Source organism: Rhinolophus ferrumequinum, chromosome 25, assembly GCF_004115265.2.
Source record: "Rhinolophus ferrumequinum isolate MPI-CBG mRhiFer1 chromosome 25, mRhiFer1_v1.p, whole genome shotgun sequence".
NCBI classification, from domain to species: domain Eukaryota; kingdom Metazoa; phylum Chordata; class Mammalia; order Chiroptera; family Rhinolophidae; genus Rhinolophus; species Rhinolophus ferrumequinum.
The window spans coordinates 942,536-968,798 of record NC_046308.1 but is presented as its reverse complement, the minus strand read 5'-3'; the positions used below and the strand labels follow the sequence as shown (position 1 = coordinate 968,798).

Here is a 26,263-nt window from a genome sequence, read left to right as displayed (position 1 = left end):
CCCCGTCAGAGTAAAGCCCTTTGCGACCGAGCAGTCTCTTCTGTTCTTCTAGGACTTTATTCTGAGATAATTGTCAATGACATGCAGTTGTAAAAATAATGCAAAATGTCCCCGTGTCCCCGCAACCCATCTTGCAGAGGTGAGGAAGTTCAGGAACCCGAGGTGGGCCCACAGGGGGGGATTCACGCTGTATCAGGAGTGGACGAGATCGGGGCCACAAGGAAGGCTGCGTGAGGACAGAGCCAGCAAGAGGCCTCCCCAGGAACCCGCCCAGGCCGGCACCCTGGCACAGGCGTCCAGCTGCCAGACCTGTGAGAGCCAGTGTCTGCTGTGTGAGCCCCAGTCTGTGTACTTGGTCACAGCGGCCTGAGCTGACAGACGGGATGCGAGGCCAGACCTCAGCCCAGAAGTGAAACTGATGGCACTGGTTCTTGAGGCCCTGAACAGTCCTGAGCCTGCTCTTCTGGGGCTAAGGAATTCTCGTGGAAACTTGCTTTCAGGCAGCTGTCAGAGTCCACAAGGTGTGGATCAGCTCCTGTCCTCTGATGTCACCACGTTGTAGGTAGACGTACGTCTCACACAGACCGGAGCTGCCCCGGCGGAACCATGGACATTTGTGCACAGGAGAGGGGGGAGGTCTCCCTGATCTCCCTCCTCCTCCTGCAGTTTCCTCTCCAGTGTCCTCCCCTGAGCCCACCCGGCAAAGTAGGCGTCAGGAAGGAAGGAGCGAGCCACGTGCCCCGCCCCGTGGTGGCCTGTGGGGGGCAGCGGGGTCAGGAAGGGCACGTGCCCTCTGGGGGCGGCCAGACATGATCTGGGCAGGTACCAGCGACTCAACCTGACCAGACAGAAGCCACGGGGGGAGATTGGCTCAGGGAACTGAACGGCTTTATGCAGGTGGTTTTCCGGTTACGTATTGCTGTGCCGCAAGCACCCCCAAACTCAGTACGTCACAGTTTGGTGTTTTCCGCGGTTCGGTGGGGCAGCAGGGCTGTCACACAGCTGCAGTCAGGCGGCCAGGCTGGGCTGACTTGGTGCCCGACACGGGTCTCCTCACTCCCTCCCCGGCACCGCCGAGCTCATCTGCGCGGTTTCTCTTTCCAGCCCCGGAGCCGGCACTTCTTCCGTGTGGTTGGAGGTCTGAGAGACAGAGAGCACAGGCTGTTGCACAGAACTTGGCCTGTGTCGCTTCTGCTGGCACCACTTGGTCCAGTCAGGCAGAGGCAGGTGGAGGCACTGGCTCTGAGAATGGCTGGAGAGTGGCACAGTTGTGGCACGAGAGCAGATAGGATGGGAGACAGTGTGTTTGCCTTTGAAAAATACTGCGGCCACAAGCTGGGTGCAGGTGCCCAAAATGCCATCAGAAACCTGTATCTCTCTGGCTCTGTCCTCAGGCTTTGCAGGTGGGAAACAGTGTCTGCCAGAAGCACCAGGCTATCATCCCTGGGCCTGCCCGAGTTAGCCCCAGGGGTGTGGTCGGTCCCACCCACACAAGAGGAAACGGGAGTGGGACGGATAGCCGTCCCAAGGGACATACATAGCAAGGCTGCACCCAGGTGAGGGAGGGCGGCTGCCCGGCCAGGACAACCCCTGCAGAGCCTGCCCCCCGAGCCCACTGCCGCTTGGGTCCACTTTTGATCACAAACACGGTGCTGAGTCTGTGGGTCTGGGGAGAGCTGCTCCTGTCCCCGGAAAGATTCCCTCCCCAGCCTTGCCAGCCACCCCTGTCCCTCCCACCAGAGACACAGCGAGGACAGACCTGCAGCCAGACTTCCTTGCTGGCCCAGGTCTATAGGGTACATTTTCCCCCTGGAATTCCTGGGAATCTCTTTTGTCTGGTTCAGCGAGTGAGCCCTCTCCCTCCCACCTCCCCCGAAACCCCGTCAACTAGGAAAGGTTACACAAATGTGAGCACTGTGAGCACAAATGCAAGCTCCAGAGCCAGGCTGCCTGGCTCACATCTGACTCTCACCAGCTGTGTAGCCTTGGACAAGTCACTTTCCCTCTCTGTGCTTCCATTTTCTCCCCTGTACAATAAGGACCATACCAACACCTACTTCGTGGGGCTATTGGAGGATTCATTCTTAGAACAGTCAAACTTGTTTACGGCAAGGTCCCATTAAATGCCACTGATCACACTTTTTAAAAATAAAGTGTTTTTTAGATCGTCGGGAAGTTCATTTCTTGTCTGTTAAATGTAGGACAAATACCCCGCTTCCTCCCCCTGGGTGGTCATCTGTCTTCTGACTTTGCTCTGGGAAATTTTTTGCCTTGCAGAACTTTGTCATATTTATGCACTCAAATCTATCCGTCTTTTCTTGTGACATCTGGATATTTTTTCTTTTTGTTTTTTTCTTTTAATTTTTTGTCCTGTTGAGAAAGGCCTAGGATTAGGATCACAAGAAGAAAACGTATTGAGTCGATTTGTTGACCCGTTGCCCTGGTTAGGCCTGCCTTCAGGTTTTTCCTTTTTGTATTAATGATCCCAGTACCTGAAACAAACCCCCGGCAAATGCTAATACGGGAGGCTCCTTGTGAATCTGGTCAGACTCTGAAGACGTAAATTCACGTTTCAGTATAAGCTACTCCCCAGATGGACGTGATTATGTTGCAGGTGGAATTACCAAAAAATGAAAAGCTTGGCTCCGGCACATTGTTTGCCTTCATTCTCCTCTCTCCTAACACTAAGTTCAATGTTTTATTTTTATTTTTCTTCCTGGACAGAAAGACATTTGGCCAAGACAAGATTGAATGAAAGGAATTTTTAAACGCAGCAAAGTGTTTGGAAAAAATTGACTTCCATGAATCCTACTGGGAATTCATTTCATAACCGAAATTTCACAATGTGCTGTGTTCATTTCCCTGTGAAATTGGTTTTTTTTCTGGGGAGAGGCCCGGCAGGAGGCTCAGAGTGTATTCGGGACTCAGCTCAGCACAGGAGACGCCCTCAAACGTGGTCGGGGGACCCCGCCGTGCAGTCCCCACCAGCCAGCTGTGCAGGGAGCCAGCGCGGGAGAAGGCACGGCCCGGAGACAGCACGGCTGCCCTCTGAGTGCCCTTCCAAAGTCCCGTCCTGCTCTGGTGACCCACGTTACTGGGTACTTCTGAGAACCTCCCGCTTTCCTCAGTGGCCCCGAGAACATTCGCCTTGTGACCTGGAGTTCTGCTCTGAGCCTCTCCAAGCTCAAGCAAAGTACAGGCCCCTTCCTTTTTGTTTTGAGGTTCCTCTTATAATGGAAAAGAATGGAGAAATTCCAAACCAGGGTTATAAAATTATGTATGTTGTATAGGCTTATATTAATTGTAACAGGGCTTTGAACCCACGAAAATATAATGCAATATAAGTGTCACAATTATATTGTCACAAGACGTTGAACAACTTGTAACAAATATGTTGATTCATAAAGCATGACAAAATGATCAGTAACGAGGCCCAAGTTTATAATTGATGACAAATGGCTTCCTTTAGTTCAGTGACGCTCTGAGAGTTTGTCCATAATTTCATTCGAAGATAATGTCCAGAGTCGAAATGTGGTACCATTTGTGTAAATCAGGCCCTGGGCAAATGGCCCTCACCTCACTCTGTCCACCCCGTCCTGGGCCTGTGTTGACCAGCTCTGGGCACTGTCCACTCCCCAGCGTCACCAAAGTGCTGTGCCCAAGGGCAGGGGGCCGGGGCTGGGGGGAGGCAGCTGCATTTATTTCCAGTTTTCACACAGTGAGCGCAGGCAAGTTGCTAGCTAAGCACGCACACATGCGTGCACACACACACACACACACACTTCACTCACGTGCAAAGAAAGGGTAAATGTCACCGGAGTCAGAGAAGCAGAATAGACCCAATCAGAGCTCCAAAAGGGGATGACAGGCCACTTAAGGTCCAGCCGAGCGTCCAGCCAGGTCTGGCCATTGCCTCTCCTCCCTGGGAGCCCGGCCCCAGGCCGCAAGGTAACCTCAGGCCAGGGTCTTCACACTCCCCCGGCCCCATGTGCTTCCAGAGATGGAGACACACGGGTTGCCGGCAGCTGTTTAGTCGCTGTGGATGGAGCACAACCTCAGCCCCGGAGGGGCTGGCTCAGGGCTCAGGGATTGGCAGGCAGGTGTCTTGAAAGAAGCTTTACCGGCCAGGCCTCTGTGTACCCCACGCTGTGGCTCTGCTGGAAGTGAGCCGTCACAGCTGCCAAGCCCTTCAGCATGGGCTGCCCTTTGCCTGGACGCTCCCTGCTGGGGTAGCCCCCAAAGGCGCCTGGTTTGAGAGCGCAGAAAGCTCTGGCTTCCAGTCCTGTCTGGAAGATAAAAAGCCGAGGGAAACCTTAAGACCCAGGGGGTTACCAGCAGCACAGGGTTGTTTAAATAGTTTGTGCCCATTTAGGATGCAATGCTGTGCAGACATAACAATGACAACATAAACGTGTATTCAAGGACCCAGCAGGGAGTTTGTGATGCAGTAAGTTTCTAAAATGTGGTTTACAAACCAGGGTGTGTGAGCTGTTCTTTCTTTTTAATAAATATCACGGACCACGATGCCTGTGGACTAACAGGAATAAAAACAGAATGGTGTTGGTTATTGAAAATAAGCGTTCTGGGGTCAGACTGCTTGAGGCTGACCGTAACCTTAAGCACCAGTTTAGTGACCTTGAGCAAAGTGGCCTCAGTTTCTTCACCTGCATAATGGGGATGACAGGGTCTTCGTGATATGCAAGAAGAGATAAGTCATTTAAAACTCTTAGAAAAGTGCTTGGCACTTAGTGACCTCTTAATAAACACTACCTATTATTTTTGTCTGCATTTTCCGAATTGAATATACATCGTCTCTAGAATGAAAAAAAATTGCTATTTTAAATGAAAAAGAGTAGAGAGGTGAAGTCCCTTCTGCTTGTCATTGGTACTGACCCAACGACACCTTTCCTTTCCTCAGGGGTCACATTTTCTTTTTTCTGGAAGACATACGGAGAGCCGTCCCGACCGACACCCTCTGCTTATGGGGGACAGGTCATTTCCGATGGGTTCAAAGTGTGCTCCAGTGGCGGCAAGGGCTCCGTGGAGCTGTACACACGGGACAACTCCATGCGGTGGCAGGCCAGCTTCAGCCCACCAGGTAAGGACGCCCTCAGCCCTGCGGGTCTGCAGGGAGGGGCTGAGGAGGCGAGACCCTCCCGCTGACAGGGAGCCGGTGAAGCTACCAGCCCAAGTTGCTCAGAGCCCTGTGCCTCCTGGTATGGGAGCCCCTTTCCTTATTGGGGGGCTGCCTGGGAAGGCTTCCTGGGGAGGGAGGGCGAGAGGGCGTCCTCCGCTGAGATGGCTGTAGGTGGCTCAGCGCTGCCGCCAGGCACCTGGGGCCGTGTGACCGTGAGCGGGTCCGTCAGCTGTGACTGCACCAGGCCCCCTAATGCACTGAGCCGGTTTCCGCACCTGTAGTGAAGGTAGTGACAGTATCACCGCACAGTGCGGGGGACCTTCCGTGCATCCTGCATGCAGGAGCTCACAGCACTGGTGATGGTCTCTCCTTTTCCACGTCTTCCTCCTGCTGCTCCTCCTCCTCCTCCTCCCTCTCCTCCCCCCGACTTCCTCCTGTTCCCCCCTCCCCCTTTGTACTGCTACAGACCTGGCAATGTTTACAATATGATACAGAAACGCTTTGGGGAAAGGAGGAGGATCCGAGGAGAGGGTGTGGCACCCGGACAGGAGGCAGGACGCGTGGGAGTCCTGGGACGGGTGGGGGCAGGCTGGGCAGGCACAGGCGTGGCCCTTCCAGGTGGGTGTTGAGAGGCTGCGTGGTGGTTCCGGTGTGAGGTCAGGGGTGTGGGCAGGGAGCTGGAGAAGAGGGCGGGACAGCAGACTGAGAGGTGTTTCAGGGTAGTACTGGGGGGGGCGGGGGTGCAAGGAAGGGAAGCGTGGAGGTGGAGGTGGCAGGATGAGGGCCGAGAAAGCCCTCCAGTAGGAAGTGACATCTTTGAGGTATTTAAGGAAAATTCATTTTCTGGCCCATTTAAAGTAGGCTGAGTGTCTCAGTGAAAACACATGCACTCTGGGCCCAAGTAGCCTGGGTGGAGCCCTCTCTGTACCCGCTAGCTGTGTGGACTGGGCACCTAACTTTCCCAGTTTGTGCCTCAGTTTCCTCATTCACAATATGAGCCTAATGCCAGCATTACGTCACAGGGTGACTGAGAATTCAGTCACTTAAGACGCATGAGCACCTACAATAACAGGACCCGGAGGGCACTGCCCTGTGGGAGCCGTGTGCTCGGGCCGGGCTCCACCCCTGAGTCCAGCAGACACAGAGTTTGAGAGAACCTTGCATAGTTGTCCCCTCTGGCCCCCATGGCCAGAAGCGACCTCTCCCCCGACCCCCACTCTACTGTACTGGTCCACGGCCCGGTCACGCTCTACCTGCATTCAGTGTCAGACGTAAGCATCTCAGCGCCGTGCCCCGTGGGCTGTCACAGTACCAGGCACCCCGCAGGTTCTTGAACGTGTTTTAAGGGAGCGCCAGCTGAGCCCCGCCTGTTTTCCACCCAGGGAAATGGGGGAGGACTGGAGACATTTCTGCTGGCAGCACACTCTTTGTTCAGTGGAGGGATTCGTTAATCTTGCTTCAGAGTCAAGGGCAGCAATACTTGGGACCTGTCTAGGGTCCGAGTGCTCTCCATCCAGAGACTCAGAATTGGAAAGTTGCAGGATCTTAGCAAACAGCCCTGATGCAGCTGCTGGGTGAGCCAAGATGATGCCTGGCTCAAGGACGTGTGTCCTAGGAAAGGACTACCCCGCTCATCCCGGCGAGGACAGCTGAACACAAGGCGCACAGAGTGAGGGGGGCCCTTGGGGGCAAAGTCTGACGAGCATCTTTCTGGTTGGTGAACGTGCTTCTCAGGCCAGAGACACGAGTGACCACACGAGCTCAGTAAAGGAGGTTCCTGAATGAGCCGTGACAGTGGCCCCACCTGCCACGGTGCCACCGTGTTGCTCAGTGTTACACGTCCTACGTCAGAGCACACAGTGGTACGACTGGCCTGTGGGCTGGGTCAGGCTCTCAGTGTTACTGACCTGCACTGAAGAGGCAGGCAAGATTTAAAACATGTTTTGAATAAGTTATGACCCTTGGCTATTATTTCATTTTAATTTAAAATAGCTGAGGGTCAAATTTAGAACAGGTCTTTGAACTGCTTCTGGAATGTTGAGGGTGGCGTGGTTTCTTTCCTGTGCTCTGAAGATCTGTATTACGACCCCTGTCGGGACTCACCAAAGGTGACAGGGACCCATCATCTTAAGAAAGAGGGATGTGCTGAGAAAGTGGGAAAACAAACCCACGGGGAGTTCATTCGCGCGTCTCAGAACAGCCATCTCTGCCTTTCCAGGTCCCTACTGGACTCATGTCCTGTTTACGTGGAAATCCAAGGAGGGCCTGAAAGTCTACGTGAACGGGACCCTCAGCACCTCGGACCCCAATGGGAAAGTGTCTCATGCCTACGGGGAGCCCAACGTCAACCTCGTGATAGGATCTGAGCAGGACCAGACCAAGCGCTACGAGAACAGAGCTTTCGATGAATTCATCGTCTGGGAGCGGGCCCTGACCCCGGACGAGATCACCATGTACTTCATGGCAGCCATCGGTCAGTGAGAGGGTGAGGGCGGGGCCAGGCCCGGCTCTGCTCCAGGGGGGCCCTTTGGGCCACCTCCCCTTGCCAGCCTTTATCTTCTCCCGACTCTCCTGATACAGCAGTAAATCCTGTGGGCATGACATGCGTCCTCAAGAACCTCGTAAAGACAGTGGCTTTTCATAAAATACCTGCTCCCTCAGGTAGAGGAAGTAACAATTTACTTCCTGAGATTAACACTCTACTGATATCAGGGAGTTTTTGAGGTCTGTGTGATGGATGATTGTAGAAAGATTTGGGGAGCAAATGTTCCGGGTCCATTGGTGCATTTGATCAACAAACGTTCCCCACGTGCCAGACTCGCTGGCAGGCCCTCGTGGAGCCAGGCCACCCCTCCCTGCTCAGCACAGGGTGGTCGTTCAGACCAGGGACCTGTGGGGCAGGTGGTCCTGGGTTCGAGTCTTCACTCAGCCAGCAGGAGCCATGGGACCTGGGAAGTCATGTTTTGGTTTCTCTTTTCATTGAGGGAAAACCCATGTAACGTGAACCCACCCACTTTGCAGTGTAGCGTCCGGTGGCACCGGCTGTGTTCACATGTGTGCATCTGTCACCTCTAGTTTCAAAATGTTCTCATCACCCTGAAGGGAACCCAGCGCTGTGAGCACCTGCTTTGCAGGATTCACTGTTTACGCTCTGTCTCTGGGTTTCCCTATTCTGGACACTCCCTGTAAATGGAATCCTGGAGCATGTGACCTTTTGTCTTGAGCTCTGCAAACCACAGCTTTCTGCTCTGAAAAGTGATGAAATTCACGCTCTTTCTCTGCCGGGGGCTGTGAAGACAAGCCGTGAGGCTGATAGCATGATGCCCGTTCAGGCATGTTTCCAATCCATGTCGGCTGCTGTTAGAGTTAGTATTTGTGTGTTCCCCACGTTCGCCTTCATTTACAAATGAACGCACTGTTCCTTTTACACGAAATAATCTGCCCAAACACAGCAGTCCCCAAGTGGCAGGTCCTGCACGTTTCTTGGTTGGCTGCTGCACTGACCACCCCAGCAGCGGGGGTTCAGGCCCGGCCTGCACGTCCCCAGGCAGACATGGAGCCCCTCACTTGTTAGGACCCTACTGACTGGGTGACAGAAACCCCAACGAAAATGACGTAAGCCAAGAAGGGCATTTTTAGTCTCACATAGTGGAAGTGACAGGGAGGAGTCTGCTTCAGAACTGGTTTAATCCAGTTGCCCAAATGACGTCCCCAGGGAGCTCCGCTATGGAGCCTGCCTTCCTTGCTTTCTTGTGGTGCCAAGAAGGCCACCATTCCCTCCAGGGTCACATCCTCACGCTCCAGCGACCTCAGCAGAAAGCAAGGAGCTTCTCCCTTCCGTTGAGTCCTCCAACGGTGCTGGCTGTGACTTGTATCTGCCCGAATGGGGCCATGTGCTCCCAGGTGCAGTGACTGGCTGGGTGTGGAGTACGCTGATGCCGGAAGCCTGGGTCACGTCCACCCTAATGTTGCAGGGGGTCAGCCTTGTCTGACACGCATGGAGGACGCCCGGGGATGCTGGTCTCAGATGGGGGTGGGGTGGGGGCGAAGGGGGGAGCAGCCACCGTGCACACGAAACCAGCCGGTGTCCAGGGCAGCCCCTGGCCTTTCCATCTTTCACCAAGAAAATGAAATTCATTCCCTTTCACAGAAGTGACATAGGACAAAATATCATGTCCTTTAGAAGGAAAAAAGGTATCAATCTACTGCGTTGTATTGCCCAGGAGTCAGAGATTTGTCACTCCGAGATGACCAAGATGTCATTGTGTTTTGGAAAGCCTTAAACGAATCCTGCCTTCCTGATAGTTTGCTGCTTTGATGTCATTGTTTCTGGTTCCTGTAGCTTTTGCAGCAGACCTTGTCACCGGGATATTTCTGGGCTTCGGGACCCAGACAGGGCAGCATTTCAGGAGGGCTCTGCTACTGACGTGTGTGTAGTTTACCTGGCCCTCTGCACTGGGGAGGGCACGTCCGATTCTCCAGGTGGTCGAGGATAGGTGTTCTACTAACGCTTAGCGTCCCAGGGAGCACATGCCCTACACCTTTGCAGAGTCAGAACTGGACCCATGGGACCCCCATGTCACTTGGGGATCTGGTTCTGATGTAAAGCACGTAAAGAAAAAGTGACCGGGAAGTCTCCGGGAAGGCCCTGGGTGGGGCTCCCTGTACCGTCACTCAGCCAGCCTGCAGAGCTGGAGGGAGCTGTACTTACACAGACAGCGGGGGCTGACAGCCAGCCTGCATCAGGCCAGGCCAGGCCAGGGCCCCGGTGGGGCTGTGTCCACAGGGGCAGGAGGACCTGTTCTTTGCTCAAGGATCTGGGGCTGGGGCTGCCAGTGACCTGTCCAGAGTGGGCACCCTCTTCTAATCCCATTGACTACAACAGGCCCCTTTTCTGAGGATCTGTTCGAAGGGGTGACCTTTTCTAATTCACACCAAGGCAGAGTGTTGACCATCGAGTACCTGCCTGGCTTTGCACTTCAGTGGTGGCTGTGCCTGCAGAGAACCAGAGGAAGTAGAAGACTGTGCTCAGAGTCACGTGCTTCAGACCCTGGAAACACACTGGGCTCAGTCACATGCTCCTGGAACACGTCCCTGGGCCCTGAGATGGACTGAGGGCAGGGCACGTCCTCGTTTCTCTTCTTTCTCATGTAGTCGTCAACTTCATGGCGGGCAGGACCTCTGGGCACATTTATTGTCCTTGACTTTATTGTGTGGACTCCCATGAGTTACATGTGAGATTGACGTGACCTCTATAAGTCCTTGGCACTCGCGGGATGGACGTCACTTGGACTTGGAGAACAGTCTTTTGGGCTCTCCCCACCGCGTCACACCTTCACCGTCCAGCAGCTGCACAGCCCTGCCCCACCCCAAGGGGTCAGTTCCTGGAGCCAACTAGGGGATGAGGTCACTTCTAGGTTACCCACAGCAACCTTGCGGGATTTCCCCAAAATGAGGGCGAGAATCAGTTAAGTCTGTGTTCCCGTCGGGGAACACTAAGAAATGGTTGGTGGCCAACGGTCAGAGAACAGCCCATCATGGCTGAATCCGCAGTCCCGGATGTCTTTACCGGCAGTAATTACCCACACTTAACCAAATTATGCATAATTAACTATTTGTAATTACTCACAATTAGCCAAATCAAGTCTTGAATAGGAAGAATTACTGGAATCCACAGGGAAGAAGGCTCAGGAGGGCTGTCCCCCCCCCACTTTTTGGGGTCACGCTTCATCTGTCTGATGGATGAGTTGTTTGGCCCAGTGATCACTCTGTTGCTTGTCTCTGAATAGTCCAGGCGCCACTGAAGATGGTGATTTCTTTTGGTTCTTTATTTCTTTGAAATCGGTGAAAGCTTGTGTAACGTCCGCTTTTCATGTGGTGACGCGTGTGAAGGGTGTTCAAAGGCAGCTGAGAATAGAAATGGAAACCTGACTGACCTGGGAAATTCAGACAACCTGTCCATTAAGCAGACTTGTTAGCCCCTTATCTTCGCAGAAACTTTCCTGCCCACAGCCGCCCCCAGGCTCCCTGACTTATGTCTGAAGCTGGTTGGGTTTTGAACAAGGACGGAACTTCCTTAGGATGACAGAGGTGCCCGTGGTTCAGTACTTCGTGGAGCATTATTGTTTTGGTTTTTTTTCCAGGAAAGCACGTTGCGTTGTCTTCAACACCATTGAGCTTCCTCACGACGCCCGCAGCCAACACCCTGGTGAGCAGACGCACGTGTCCTTTGCCCCCTCGTGGTGGTGTCTTTGTGCCTGGACTCTGTGCCAGGACTGTTGAAACTCCAGTAGACAGTCTGACTGTCTCTTACGGGCGGCATCATGTATGGAAGTCACACAAAAAGGAGGAGAAGCTAACGGTACTGAGACCTGCGGCTGAGAGTGGCTGACGAGAGAACTCGCGCTTCTGGTGGCCGGTGGCCTAATGAGCACTGAGGTGGTTCCTGGGGCAGGTGGCACCGTGGGCAGACAGCGAGGAGGGCCCAGCCTCCTCCAGCCCTCAGCTTCTCTCTGTGTCCTCCCTCTTCCCTTCTTGAGGAAGGGATCCATCGCACAGAAAACGTTCCTCTCTGGAATTTGTGTTTGTGACCCCACAACGTCCCTTCCTTGAGAGCAGGAACGTAATAGCGAGGGCACAGACACTTGAGCCAGTCCAGCACTTGTTTCTACCATGTCTCCCCGGGCTTCGCTTCATCTATCACGTAGGTGCATATCTCATGAGGTTGTCGGGAGGGTGACATGTGAGCGTGTGTCACACATCCACAGGTGCCCGGTCGGTAGCAGGTGCTGTTAGCATTAAAGGCATGCCAGCCATTGAACTTGGATGGCATGTCTTGACTTTAGTTCTTCGCAGAAACTCACGTCCCTGGTTTTTGTTTAGGTGCCCACCGATGCCTACCATCCCATCATCACCAACTTGACAGAGGAGAGAAAAAACTTCCAGAGTCCTGGAATTGTCCTGAATTACCTGCAAAACGTGTCCCTCAGCTTACCCAATAAGTCCCTGTCCGAGGAAACGGCACGGAATCTCGCTGAGGTAATGTTCTTGCATTTCTGTGCTTGGTGGCTTGGGGACGGCTGCCAGAGCACAGCTGACTGGTATGTATTGTCTGACCCACACGGAGTTAAAACAAAATTCGGAACTTTCGTATAACATCTGGCCTTCAGGCCTGGCGGGAACAAGCAGATGGTGTAGCCGCTGCAGCCGCCCCGGCAGCTCAGGGGGACCCCCTTCTGAGGAGACCCCCTCTGCACTTTGCTTCCCTACCTGCCAGCCTGGCCGTCTCTGCAGCCGCCTGGCCCTGTGGTCACTGGGTTGTCAACTCCTGTCTAAACTCTGCTGCCTCCCTTGGCAAGCAGGTCAGAGAGCAGTGGGGTCTGGGGCAGATTTCGCCGTGGGGCTGTGGACCAGTAGGAGCCCGACTGTGACCCACAACTCAGCGGGAACCCCAAAGTTACCTAAAGCTGTGCGTGAGGGCACCGTGTCATCAGGGGCTCTCTTCTTATCGTCCTCCAAATACTTCCCAGGTCAGCATAGAGGTGGGTCCTGGCCTCGTGGGCACGTGATACATTCTGTCCCAGCACCAGGGCTCTTGGCTGATGTGGGCGGAGAAGGGGTGTTGGCAACTGTCTCACCTCGAAAGCCCAGTGTCAGGGTTCAGAGCTGGGTGTCCAGGGTCTGACTGCGGGTGGAACTCCCTTCTGCCAGTTGTTTGCCCCATGCCCTTGGTCACGTTACTTGACATCATTCTGCCTCCGTCGTGGAGGAGATAATAGTGGTCCTCACCTCAGCGGGGAATAAATGGGCCCTGATGTGTGTAGAACAGTGTTCAGCTTTTTACCGTTCTTAATTCCTTCTGGTTTCCTTGCCGAAGACACACCACAGAAGCACGTGGAAAAGCACGTGTGTGGTAATGCAGCACGTCCTGCACAGGTGACAGGAGTGAGCTAGACTTCTCAGGGTTCAGTCACTCGTGCAGAGAGTATGCTGGGTTCCAGAGATCCAGGGTGAGAAAGAACCACTTCCTGCTTCCAAGAGGCTCAGGGTTGAGAGGATAAGATGGGCCCTTCAGTCTGAAAAAGGCTGTCACAGTATGTTCTGAACTGTGGGGGCTCAGACAAGCCTGGCTGGGCCCCCAGCTCTGTGTCCTTGGGCAAGTATTTTAACCTGTGTGAGCCTCAGTGTCTCCGTCTGTGACATGGGGGTAATTCACTCACCCACATCTCTCTGTTACCATGGTTGATAGAGTGGAAAACTACAGGTCTTGCGATTTTGTGGCTTGAGGATACATTCTAAGCAGTGTCGTTCTGTCTGCTTTTAGACCTTCTTAAAAACCATGGGAGAGGTTCTTCTGCTGCCCAGTTGGACTGCTGTGTCACAGGTAAGAAAAAAGAACATTTTGATCTTCAAAACATATGAACCTGGGGAAACATTTTGTCTTCCTAGTAGAGGCATAAACACGGCCCAGTTTGCAGCCGTAAGAAGGACGCGTCTCTCAGTGGTGACGTCTGGGATGTTAGAGTTCGTTCTGACTGCATCCCCGCTGATCTGAAAGGCCACGTTTCCGTGTGGCTCGGCAGCTGTCTGAGCATCCGTAACACGTCACCGTGCTCAGCACTGAGCCGGGCCGTGGCTACGTTTCCTCACGAGGAATGCACACTGGGGTGACCTTTGTTTATCATTTTAATAACCCATTTTTTACCATCACATTGTCCTTGAATGGCAATAAAAACATGTTTGATGTTTACAGATCACTAGATGAAGTGGAAAAAGTAGAACGTGTGACACAATGCACTTCATGATTATAAATGAAAAACAAAAAAGCTTCTTTTCTGTATTTGAGTAATTGGAAAGGAGAGAGGACTAATTTTTCTTTTCTTTTAAAAAATTATTGATTTTACTTCTTTAAAAAATAAAACAAGTGACTATGTTGTGGAGATGTTCGAAAATGCAGATCATAAAAAAGTATATACAAAGTAAAAGTCAGCTGAACTCCTAAGGCTGAGAAATAACGACTGTTAACAGTCTTGTATTGCTCTCTTACCATCCAGCTTTTAATTCACTTACATATACAGTCATTCGACAAATAGACTGTATATCTGACCTAACCTGTTTCTCCTTAGTTCAGTCAAGAACATTTCCCAACGATACTAAGTATCCTGCAAAGCTGCATCAGTCAGGCTCCGCTCGCTGGGCTGCAGTGACAAGCAGACCCTGCATCTCAGTGGCGTTAGCACAATGGGCATTCACTTCTCACGCAGGCAAAGCCCCAGTGGGTCAGAGGAACCTCTTCTCCACCCAGTGATTGATGGGTGACCCCGGCTCTCTCCACTTTCTGATACTTCTGTCTCAACACTGACTTCCGGGGTTGCCCGCAAGGGTGGAGAAGGCTGAGGTGGACTCGTAACGGTCTCGCCTAGAATGGCCACAGCCACACCAGTGTAATGATATCAAAATCAAATGGCTCACTCTCCTGACCCCCGATAACCTTTAAAAAATATGTGCCCCTTTGAGGCAGAAATGACATCCTGTTCTCTCATTATAAACAAGCTTGCACAAGGGTTTACATTTGATTAATTTTTATTTGAACAGTTTTTAAATATAATGAGATTGGACTTAACACTGGCAAAGGGAGAAAAAGGATTATCAATGTAAGAAGGATATAATTTTACTTAGAAACAAATTCATTTTTAAAGGCACAACTCTCAAGTGTTCATGATTTCCAGGGGTGCGGAGTGTGCCGGCCTGAGCTTGGGGACCCCCTGAGGACGGCAGGGGAAGTCCTGTGCAGACATATTAAATTAACTTTTTCTGAATGCTTCTCCACAAAATATGAATAATCGTGGAATGATTCAGACTTAGGCAGGCTCTCTAACGTGGAAGACGAGGTGCGGACCAGCCGCTCCCTGCAGAGCTGCGTGCCGGAAGCAGGATTTCACGTGCTCACCTGTGCTTGGCTGATTGAAAGCAAGCTACGGGCCTGAAAAAAAAAGCCTAAAATTGGCCTCAGTGTTCTCTTCCCTGCTGGTTCAATTCTCACGGAGCCTGCGTTTGCGAGAGAAAGCCAAGGACACTTAGCAGCAGATAGACGCTTTTTCAAAAGGCGGGAAGGAGAGAAGGGGTGTGACGGGGAGAATAACAGCCCCTGGCCTCTGCCTGGTAGACACTTGTGTGACGATGAGGGATAATCAGCCTGAGTCTGTGAACTGGGAGGGGAGGGGAAGCAGCAGGCAGGGCAAGGAGGCCAGAGACAATTGTGGGTGTTGACACCTCCAAAGCACCTCGTCCCTTCAGAGAAGAGGACGAAACTGTTGGTGTCCTTGTGCCAGAGATGACCTGAAGGTGGCTCGCCCCCTCCTTGTGGGACGGTGGGATGGGGTGGGGGCAGCTCAGAGACTTGCTGAGGTTCGTCGGTGCATTCAGAGCAGAGCTACGAACTGTGTGTGGGCGCGGAAGCCAGGGTGACCGGCGTCCACCTTCCAGGGGGTTGGCTGGCCTGGGTGACCTCAGCAGTCCCCTCGTGTCTGTGAAATGGGATAGCCGGCACTCTCCCTGCTCCTCCTCCCCTGGCCTTGTGAGGACAGAGCGCGGCCCGCAATGACTCGGCAGACGCTGGGTGTCCTTCTTCCTTTGGACCCACGTCCACAGTGCAAGCACACACTTGATGATGTGCGTCGGTGCACCCGTCCCGCGCGATTGCTAAGCCAGGTCCGTCTTCAATCTCCCTCCTACCGTCTTGTTTTCAGGACAACGCCGTGGTGCTGGGCTTGATAGAGACCGTGGACGTCGTCATGAACCACATCTCCTCCAACCTGCACGCCAGCGAGCCCCACGTCTCCATCATGGGCTCTTCCTCCATGGCAGGTACTTGGCAGGTCGGCGGTGCAGGCAGGTGGTGCAGGCAGACACGCGAGGGGCAGCTTTCCTGTGGACTGCACCGCGCGACCCGGGTTCTGTGACATGCACACACACACACCAGCACACACGGTGCCTCGTACACCACGGGCACAGATAACCTGCTCCGCCTTCCCAGACTCTGTTGTCTTATGTGAAATTACACTCAGGGGAAGACACAGTGAGATCAGGGCAGGTGTGTTCAGCTGTGATGTGCACATGGGCTCATGTAGCATTTGAAGGTGACTTGGGCCAGAGTCGTGTTACGTGACCGTCATCTCGGCTCAGAACGGGAGTCGAGCGGCTGTGGCTCCTTCGAGAGTCTGTGGGATGAAAGGTGCAAAGCGAGCTGGAGGCTTGGCCTGAACCTGCTTTTCTGGGGTCACTGTCACACAGTTCCACCCCAGCAGACGGCAGTCCCTTCTACTTATGTTTCTGTGGGGAGCATGGTGCTGCTGAGGTTGTGTCACTAGAGCTGACTCTGAAATAAGCTAACTGACCCACGTGGGCCAGTGTCAGTGGGGCCTGCCTGCCAGGATGGCTGCCTCCGGCACGGACACTTGTCTGATGTGTAAAACGCAAATGACCCAGGTATTTCCATTTGCTGTGTCTCCGGGTCCCCCAGAGCTTGGCGAGGGGCAGCCCCTCATCCCAGGGGTCTCATTACACAACTGAACACATTCGGTGATGAAAACTGGGGGGCAAAGAGGGGTCTCCTCAGGCAGAGAGACCCTACAAGGTGTGGCCAGGTGGACACGTTAGCTACGTGGTCGCAATTACTCCCCTGCACTCTCATTATTTGAGGTCCTCCTTTTCTGAAGGTAATTACACTCCCCGGGGGAGTGTGTTCTGCTAAAAAAAGCAAACGCAGATGGGTTTGCAGCCCGACTTCCTGCCTGGCCTGCATTGACGAGCTGCTCTCTCTGGCTTGCTCTCAGAGTTCTCAGTGGCCAAGCTCCTGCCTGACGCCATGAACTCCTCCCACTACCGCTTTCCAGCGCAGGGACGCAGCTACATTGAGATTCCCCACGAGGCCTTCCACAGCCAAGGTGAGTGCACCTGGACCCTCCGGGGAGGGCGCAACCACGGCTCTTTCTCAGGAGGGTTGGGAGCTGGCAACTGGCTGAGGCGCTGCCCGTGGGCCTCACCTGCTCCTGCGGGAGCGGCTCTGTCCTCAGAACACAAAGTGCATCATGGGAAGATCCTGAGATGTTCACTCATAATCTGACTCCAAGCCCACTGCACCCTAATGAACCAGAACCGGAGTGCAGACTGGGAACCTGCATTTCAGATAGCACCGAGTCTGTGCCTGGAATCCTGGGCTCAAATCCTGGTTCAGCCACTCACTGGCCATGAGCCCGCTGTGCCTCAGTTTACTCATCTGTAAAAGGGGGACAACATGAGCACCTGTCTCATAACACTGTTGTGAGAACTAAATGAGCTAAGCCCTTACACCAGTACGTGGCACGTGGTGTGCTATGAATTGTTAAATACATTCCTGAAATTTTAACATGGTCAACAAATGTCCCCAGAGAACTCAGGAGTCGGCTAATGGCTTGCTCCTCCCACACACCCTCCAAGCTGTGGGGAGAAACAACAGAATACGTGACTCATTTCAAGGTGGTCATATAACAGAGAGGGGTTCCAGCCGAAGGTGCAAAGGGCGGCTGGCGATTGCCACCCCCGGCACACCCTGCATTGGTGTCGCTGTAAACACTCCACGTGCAGACGTGCTCGCTGCTGCAGAGCTGCAGGCTGGCGCTGCCATCCCCATTGGCGGGGACGCTGCCTTCACAGGCTGGGTGCTGCTCCTGGCGAGTCTGGCTCTCTCCTGAGAGCTGCAGCCTCTGTGTGTTTGGAGTGGGCTCAGGGGAGGAGCAGGGGGTCACTGTCACCATCAGATTCACAGTCGAAGAGTCACAGAGTCTCTATTCAGACGACTTATGAGTGTCCCTCACTTCCTTCTCCCCTGGTTCTGGGGTATGAGGGTCTATGTTGCTGGGCGAGGGGGTCTGGCGGGGGCCTGGTGTTTTTCCTGTTTGTCACCTGGGACGTTGACCAGCATCTCTGATGCTCTGCTTCTTCCCCAGCCTGGACCACCATCGTGGGCCTCTTCTACCACTCAATGCACCATTACCTGAGCAACATCCCGCCAGACGGCACCAGGTGACTGTCGGGGTCGGGTTGTGGGCTGCTTATGGGTGGCTGGCCAGCGTGATGGCCCCTGTCCCCACACCACAGGCACAGACACTGTGTCAGAGAGCACTCACTGTCAGGGCAAGGACATGCCACAGCCTTTCAAAAGAGACGCAGGAACTCCGACACTGGGGGTTCCACAAGCCCCAGGGGGTAGGCTGACAGTGCACTGGTCAGGAACGCCATCTGAGTCACCATATTGACCCCACCTGGGGCTAACTGCATGACCTTGGACACATGACTTAACTTCTCTGAGCCTCAGTTTCCAGTTTTGTAGAATGGGAAGACAGCAGCATATGCCTACGTCAGTCAGGACTGTGTTGGATCCATCAGCTTAAGCAGAAGGCCGGGGGGACAGAGGGCTATTCTATTAGGTCTGAGAAGGGCAGGAGTATGCTGGCTTCAGGCATGGCTGGACCCAGGGACTCAGAGGCAGCTGTATAGACTGGTCTCTCTTTCTCTTGCCTCTGCTCTCTCCTGTGTGGACCCATTTCCAGGAAGGCCCCGGTATAGAAGCATGGTTGGCTCCAGTGGCTTTAGGCCCATGTGGGTTTGGGTCCTGAGATCTCATAAGGGTAGAAGTCTCTCTCCTGAATGAGCCTGTCAAGACCCAGGGAGAGCTGTGATTGGTCTGTTTGGGTCATGTGTCCATCTTGGCACCCCAATGATTGTGGCCAAGGGATCATGCTCTCTCGTTGGTCAGGTTTGCTCATGCAAACCTCTGTGGAGACCCAGGGAGAGCTTTGATTGGTTCATTTAGGTCAAGTGCCCATCCTGGCCCCCCAATGATTGTGGCCAAGGGATCCTGCTCTCTCATTGGCCAGGTCTGCTCACATGACCCCTGAAGCTTGGGGGTGGGTCAGCCTCACTCAGCCCACAGGGAGGGGCTGGTTCCCCCAGGGAGAGATTAGAGAGGCAGGAATATCATCAGGGGGTGGTCCAGTTTTCCCCTTTCATGGGGTCCCTGGGAGGGGCAAGGATGCAGAGCCCAGGGCCTGTGCAGAGAAAGTGCCAGCAAGGTGTGAGCCGAGGGACATGTTTCTGCAGTCAGTGTTTGGAGGATGAAGCTATTTCTGAGGGGCTTTGCCGAGGGCAGCTAGCGGCTCCTGCCTCCCCTGTCCCGGGAACCTGGCACCGCCTGGCTCAGAATAGGGTCTCAGAAAGGTACCTGGAGAGAGAGCCATGCATCTCAGCATGAGCCTCACAGCCCTGTACCCGGGCCTTGCTGAGGGTCCACTCCCCCACTGAGACAGCGGATGGCAGGAGGGCAGGGGAGGGCGTTCCTGCATGACCCCTGCCTCCCACCCATGGGAGGAGCTGCGGGGTGCGTTCCAGACGCTGGCAGTAGTTTGGTATTTAGATCCATCTGTGATGGAAAGCTGGCGGCACTTTCCCACCTACAGATAAACAGTATCTGACACACAGCGCAAATGCCTGAGCCCTGACGTCTCGTGTCCGTCAGTGCCGCTCCTCTCCGGTGCCTGGATGTGAGGGAGGAGTCTGGGGAGAGGGTGTGCGGCACACGGACTCCCTCAGCGTTTTGCTATCGACCTGGCCGAAAAGCCGGCTCCTGGGCCTGACTGGCCTGAGAAACTTGGACAAGTTTCCTTCTAACGGAAGGAAGGGGACCTGTCACTCTGTGTGTGATTTCCAGAATTCTTCAGAAAATTGTCAAGGGAAAACGCAACCTGGTTTCCTCTGAAAGATGCCGTTTCCACCCCTTAGGGACAATTTCTCCAAACCCAAGTTCATGAATGAAAAGTGGACCCAGCCTTGGCTCCTCTTGATTCATTTTTAGCTCTTGCTTCTGGAGGTTCAGATTCTTTAGTAAATGACATGAAACGTGTATTTATGAGGTGTAGCCAGCGGCTTCTGAGGACCACGGGGAAGGAGCGTACAGGACCGTGGTGTCTGTGCCACCATCCACGTCTCCCCCCTTCAAATAGGAAAGGAAAGACGCGTGCCAGTCACAGCCATCCACGTGCATGTGTCATGCACTGGGACCAGGGCGGGCTGCCATTCTAGCCAGGTGCCAGCTCACTTTCTCATCAAAGGCCAGACATCAGCATTTTTGGCTTCACGGGCCATGACGTATCTGTCACTGCTCAGGTCTGTACTGGGGGTTTGAAAGTGGCTGCAGATGGTACGTGAAGGGATGGGACTGGCTGTGTGCCAATAAAACTTTATTTGCAGACCAGGCGCCCCCCAGGCCTATAGTTTGCACACATCTGCTAGACCCGCCTCTGTGCTGGTACAGCAGTGGTGGGCGGGGAGAGGCCGCGTGTGTCCAGCTCTAGGGAAGCAGCTCGGCAGGCGGGGTCCCTCTGTCCCCTCTGCCATCCTCACTCCCAGAAGCCTCGGGACCCAACCCAGCAGGACCTGGGTCACCACGGGAACTCCCACCTCCCGCTGACACTCTGAGCCACACGGGTCGCGCCCCGCCCCCAGCCCCTGCCACGAGCGTCGGCGCCCAGCGACCCTGTGAACTCCACCAGCGGCAAATCCAAATCCTCGGTGGTTTTCCTAAAGTCAGAACAGAATTATTTCTCAACGATGAGAACCCATTTTTCATGTGTTGACTCTTCAGCTTGGGTGACATTCTGAAGTCAGCACTTAATGCAGAGGTGTCTTATTGTCACATGAACCTTGAAGAACCATCAGCCCAGCCGCTCACATGTGTAGTTGTTTGTCTGTTGGGTCCTCTCCTGTCACGTAGGAACAGAACAGGAGAAAGGGCAGAGGCGGGGCTGACCAATAGCGTTGGGGTGCACAGTGCAGATTTGGGTGCCGGGTGCCTGGCTTCCCCTGACAGCAGGCATCCTGGGTGGTCATGGGGACGTGGACAGGCACCTGTTGGCATCCAGGCCTGTTCTCTCCTCTAGAAGAGGGGTGACGGCCCCGACTTCTGAGGGTCACGTGAGCAGTGAGTGAGCTGACGGTTTAAATAAAGCTTGGTGCCCTTGACCACGACGTGTAAGAACTGGGAAGATGATTGGACGTCCCCGACATCCTGCCTTTAGGATAATTTCTGAATTCCACGCAGCAAACGGGCAGCAGAGAGAAGTGACCACCTCAGAGCCAGCATTTTCCATCTGACTGTTGGCATCAACAACAGAGCACATGGGACGCAGGTGGGGGAGGAGGTTGTCACCTGGAGGGAAAGGAAGGGGCCTCTGTCAGGGGAAAAACAAATGGATACTGGGCGGCAATGCAGCAGGTGTTGCCACACTGCTCTTTGTCACAGCCCCGTTGTCATGAGAGAGATTATAGCTCAGACAGGGTAGGTCACTGGCTCAAGGTCACACAGCACATTAAGTGGGTTGCTGAGATTCAAACCCGTCGTTTTGCCCTTTGTGCTCTAACACTCCCCGAGCCCTATCCCCTGCTTCTCCTACTAGATTACATACGCTGTGAGGTCAGAGGTCAGGGCCTGTCTCCCTGGAGGTGTTGGCAGGTTCTGAAAGATAGAATTCAAGCTGCAGGAGTAGAATACCAGTAGCAGGATGGGCAGCAGGCCCCCCGCCCCCCAGCCTGAGCGAGAGCAGCAGGTGCTGACTGATGGGAATCGCGTTCCATCTGAGGGACCCCAGTTCAAACCCTCAGGCTTCACACACCTGCTGAACTCAGCTTCTTACTGGGCACCCCCCTTTTCCACCAAGTAATGATTTTTCATTTGTTTCCTAGGATTCCCGAGGCGGCGAATTATAAGAGCTGCCCGCTGTCTGCCGCCAGCTCTCTCATCTCCCTAGAGGTCACCCCACCGCCCACACTCTCCCAAAACTTATCGGGTTCCCCGCTCGTCACCGTCCATCTCAGGCACAAATTGGTGAGTTAAAGCGAGTCCGTCCTCGCTTCTGTCCTTTGATTTGGTTTTGCACCGAGCAGTAATGGGTCGTCTGTGGGATTGTGTCAGGAACCTTCCATAGTAGGGGTGCTGGACAAAGTGGGTGTTTCTCTCTCGCGAGAGCTCCGTCTTGGGGAGCGTGTTTGAAGTGCAGTGCGAAGTCCTTCGGGTGGCGTGGGGCTAGTCACACAGTTTGGACGTTGGGTAAAAGGCCTCTGAGGCCACGTCGTAGCTTTCAGCCCTGTGTGCGGGTGGATGTTTTTGATAAGTGCCCCTTTTGGAGGAGGAGCTAAATGGCTCAGATCTTACTCACCTCTGTACTGGCCGATAGCAAGATGGAGAACGTTTGCCGTTCTCCGCACACACTTCATCTTTGTCGGTAGATCAGAATGACAAATGTGCTGGGACACAGACGTGTCACTGTCCCTTAGAAAAGGCACAGCTTTTCCCGTGCTGAGATTTCGTCCTGAGATCATCGTGTTATGTCAACACCCAGAGGTCGTGGCTTTTTCCAAGGAATTTATTGAAGAACACGATAGGTCTACGGCATTGGACAACAGACTAAAGCTGTTTCCTGCCAGGATTTCTGCTTCATTCCGTTCCATCCTGACCCATCCCATCTCCCCCACCATTAACCGAAGACCCACTATGTGCCAGCCACTGTGCTCACGGCCCCTTTAGTCCATTCGACATGTATGTTTTCACCGCCTTCTCAAAGCGGTCGACCCGTGGGCTGCTGAACGAGGTAGCTCCTGGAACACCCTGCCCTGCGCCCCGGCCCGACAACCTCCACCCCCTTTCCTGGTCTCCGAGAAGCCAGCTCCACCCACCCAGCTGTCCACAGTTTGGCCACCGTCCGGTGGTGCTTCCCCAGGGGATCGGTGCCCCAGCAGTGGCTGCTCCCTTTCCATTGTTCACGTTACAATCTTACGGTTTTCTTATCCAGCCCTCGTCCTCCCTCCTTTCTCAGGAAAAGATGGTCGCCTCCTCTTGTCAGAGCTGGCCTTCCCACATGGACCTCCCCTGCTCTCTGCACGACCCCACCCGGCCCTCCATCCACCGCCCCACCCCAGGCGTGCTCCAGCACCCTCTCTATGAAAACCACAAACATTTAAAAAATTTTTTAATTGTGGTAAAATACATAGAACAGAATTTCCCCTGAAGCGCACAGCTCAGGGGCATCAGGCAGTCACATTGTACGGCTGTTACCACCCTCGTCCCCGTAACTCTGTCATCTTCTCTAACTGACACTGTCCCCCTCAAACACTCCCCCAGCCCTGTCACCTCCACCTACTTCCTGTCTCCATGAATCTGATGAGTAGAAGGACCTCATATACATGGAATCCTACAGGGTGTGCCTTTTGTGACCCACGTACGTCACCGAACGTGACGTCCTCAGGGTCCACTCGTGCCGTAGCCGCTGTCAGAGGCTGCCTGGCAGCCGCCTGTTCTGTCGTCAGTGCCTACGTCGAGCTCTGGCACCGAGCTGGCTCGGCCACACCACAAGAGCAGCCTGTCCGACTGCCGTGTCATTGCTTGTGAATTTATGTCTTTGGGGACCACACTCATGGCTGGGGCAGGGGCACTTCCCCTGCTGCCGGCGTGAGAATGACACCCACTCGGGCTGGCACGAAGTAGGCACATCTTCGTGCTTCCGGTGTTGGGATATGTCATGTGGCACGTCTGTGACCAAGCGTGCACGGCAGCAGACAAGGCCTCCGTGAAGGACCCAGAGCCAACACCCCCCATGGAGGGGTCCCGGGGGCCGCAGAGCAGGACAGCTGGCGCAGACTGAGCGGGAAGGCGGGGGACGTGCGGCATGCGGACGTGCGGGGGGAGAGCACAGGCCACCTAAACACTGGGACTTTGTGGTGTCCAAACACCGGTGTGTTCACATGGGCACATATGTGTCCAGGAGCTCACACACCCCACCCTCGTGCCACCGGGCTGGTGTGAGCCCTGCGGTTTTAAGAGTGAGGACATTTGGTTTATTCGTCACAGTCCCTTCCTTCCCATCCGTCTGGGGGGGGCCCGTCTCCAGGGCACTTGACCTGAGGCCCTCACACCTGGCGGCTCTCACCTGTGCAGCCCCCGTCCCTCCTAGAACGGGCCGCTCCACATTTCATTCCCTCAGAACTCCCACCACCGGCTCCCAGCAAGGCAGCAGGGGGTAAACCAAGTCAGCTCACGTTGCTAGGCTGTGGAGCTGACCTTGGCATTTGCCTGAAGCCTGCACTCCCGGCCCTTCCCCCATGGCCTCATGACCACGGGATTCTGGGTGCTGCAGGAGGCATGGAGTCCCTGGTTCCAGTTGCATCCCACCACACCCCAGCTACGGACACTGCGCCCTGCATGCAGCCTGATCCAAACTGTACTTCTAGCAGGTGGTTCATTCTGGAGTTTCCCAAAAGAGACTTTGAATGAGTCAGTGAGACAGAAGCTAAACATTTCACACGGTTAGCCGGCCCTGCTGTCTGGTGTTCTTACTCAGATAACGTCTTTTCTGATGTTCTGCCACCGGTTTATTTCATGCCACCAGGATCCCCACATTAAAAAAAATAATAATAATAGTTTCACTATTTTCTTAGGGAACCAATTCAGGTCAGCTACTGGTCCGAAACACCAGAACCTACCTCTCTGATAATTGGAGGGGCTGTGCTCACTGGGTTCTGTGTGGGCCGGGCCTGGCAGAGTCAGGCAGGTGACAGCCAGTGTGGCCGGGCCCCTGCTCTGTCCAGTTCAGAAGCGCCATGATTGGCTGAGCCTGGAACCGAGTGTACGAATCAGACCCCAGTGTTCAAGTGCCTGCAGGCTCTGCTCCCCAAACCACCAAAGAATCCATGTTCTGACCTCTGTCCTCGGTTGGCCCCGGTTGTGCTGACATGCCGGTGCCGGTGGCCTCTGCCCACGGGCTCCTGCTGCTCCTTCAAATGTCCTGTCTGGCTCCCAGGAGCCCGCTGGGCTGTGACCTTTCAGAACTCAGGCCAGTTGGCCGTCAGGCAATAGTCCAGCTGGGAGACAGGCGCACACCACCCTTGGAAAGTTCCTGAGGGCACTAGCCTGAGTCCCAGGCAGCTCCCAGGTAGTTAGCTCCCACGTGGTCAGCTCCCCCCACAGCAAACGCCCAAGTCCTCTGATTTAAAGACGACCTGCCCAGAGCGTGTCATCGTCTTAATTTGTAAATCAAGGTTGAAATGTCACCTTTCTGGACGATGAAGATGAAACCTTTGCTGCCTGTCAGTTCCGACTACTGGTGTCTAAAACTCACTCCTCAATGGTCTTTCGCTCCGTCCGACTGTCTGTCCCAAAGCCAGGCCAACCATCAGTGTCGTCCTAAAGTTTGGAAGGGGTCAAGTCCGATGACAGTCCTTGGTGATGTTCCAGCAGCAGGACTCGGAGAACTGGCCCAAATGGAACGTGCCGCCTTGTGCACGTTCCGACGTCCCCCTCCTGAGGACCAAGCTGGGCTGGCTGCAGCCCCGGGTCAGCGACGGGCCCAGGTCAGAGCACAGACTGGGCTGGCTGCAGAGCCACCGTGAGCCACCAGCCGTGAGTCAGTGGGGCTGCTGGGGCCACCAAGACACAGGAGGGACTGAGTGACCTGCTCAGAGACTCCAGGAGGAGTGGCTGCCGTCCTAGGGTGGAGGGGACTGGCCTTTCAGAATGAGAGGGACGCAGTAATCTGGGTGGTGAAGGAAACCTACCTGACAACCTGTTTCAGGCAAACACGAGGGTACCTGTTCTCCGAGATGCCTGCTCATTGGCCACACACCCTGTCACTCACTTATTCAGCCAATGCCAGCTCTGTGCGCTCGGGGAGGGTGCAGCCTCTGTCTCACCCTTTATGGAGGGGTGACAGCCCCCAGCCCATGGCTTACTTACCGCCTGTTAGCCCCAGTCCCCCAGCAACAATGGGAGCCGGCCTCCCTAAGTTCAGCGAGCATGGAATTTTCCAGAAGGACACCTCTTTGGTAAAAGGGGAGCACAGCGGGGGGTGGTGGGAAGCGGGTGACAGAGTGCCACCTCCATGTCCCTGCTCAGACGCAAAGCCCCAGGAGAGTGCGGGGTGATGCCAGCTGGTCTGTGTGGGTCGTGCACCCGCCCTGGGCCACAGGGTGGCAGGGAAGTCAGTGCAGCCCCCCAGGGCCACACGCATAGGGCTCATTCCAGAGAGAGGACCCGCATGCAAG

The 26,263-nt window shown here is 54.5% G+C and overlaps 1 protein-coding gene across 2 annotated transcripts in view; it reads left to right on the top strand.

Annotated features, from left to right (window-relative positions):
* ADGRD1 (adhesion G protein-coupled receptor D1) overlaps positions 1 to 26,263 on the top strand; it is a 102,030-nt gene that overhangs the window by 20,587 nt on the left and 55,180 nt on the right. For both annotated transcript variants that reach the window (XM_033098036.1, XM_033098034.1), the window contains 9 exons: positions 4,919 to 5,098; positions 7,356 to 7,610; positions 11,281 to 11,345; positions 12,020 to 12,175; positions 13,461 to 13,520; positions 15,886 to 16,003; positions 16,972 to 17,082; positions 18,124 to 18,199; positions 21,914 to 22,055. In XM_033098036.1, coding sequence (XP_032953927.1) covers positions 4,919 to 5,098; positions 7,356 to 7,610; positions 11,281 to 11,345; positions 12,020 to 12,175; positions 13,461 to 13,520; positions 15,886 to 16,003; positions 16,972 to 17,082; positions 18,124 to 18,199; positions 21,914 to 22,055 — 1,163 coding nt within the window. The remainder of the gene's footprint in view (positions 1 to 4,918; positions 5,099 to 7,355; positions 7,611 to 11,280; positions 11,346 to 12,019; positions 12,176 to 13,460; positions 13,521 to 15,885; positions 16,004 to 16,971; positions 17,083 to 18,123; positions 18,200 to 21,913; positions 22,056 to 26,263) is intronic.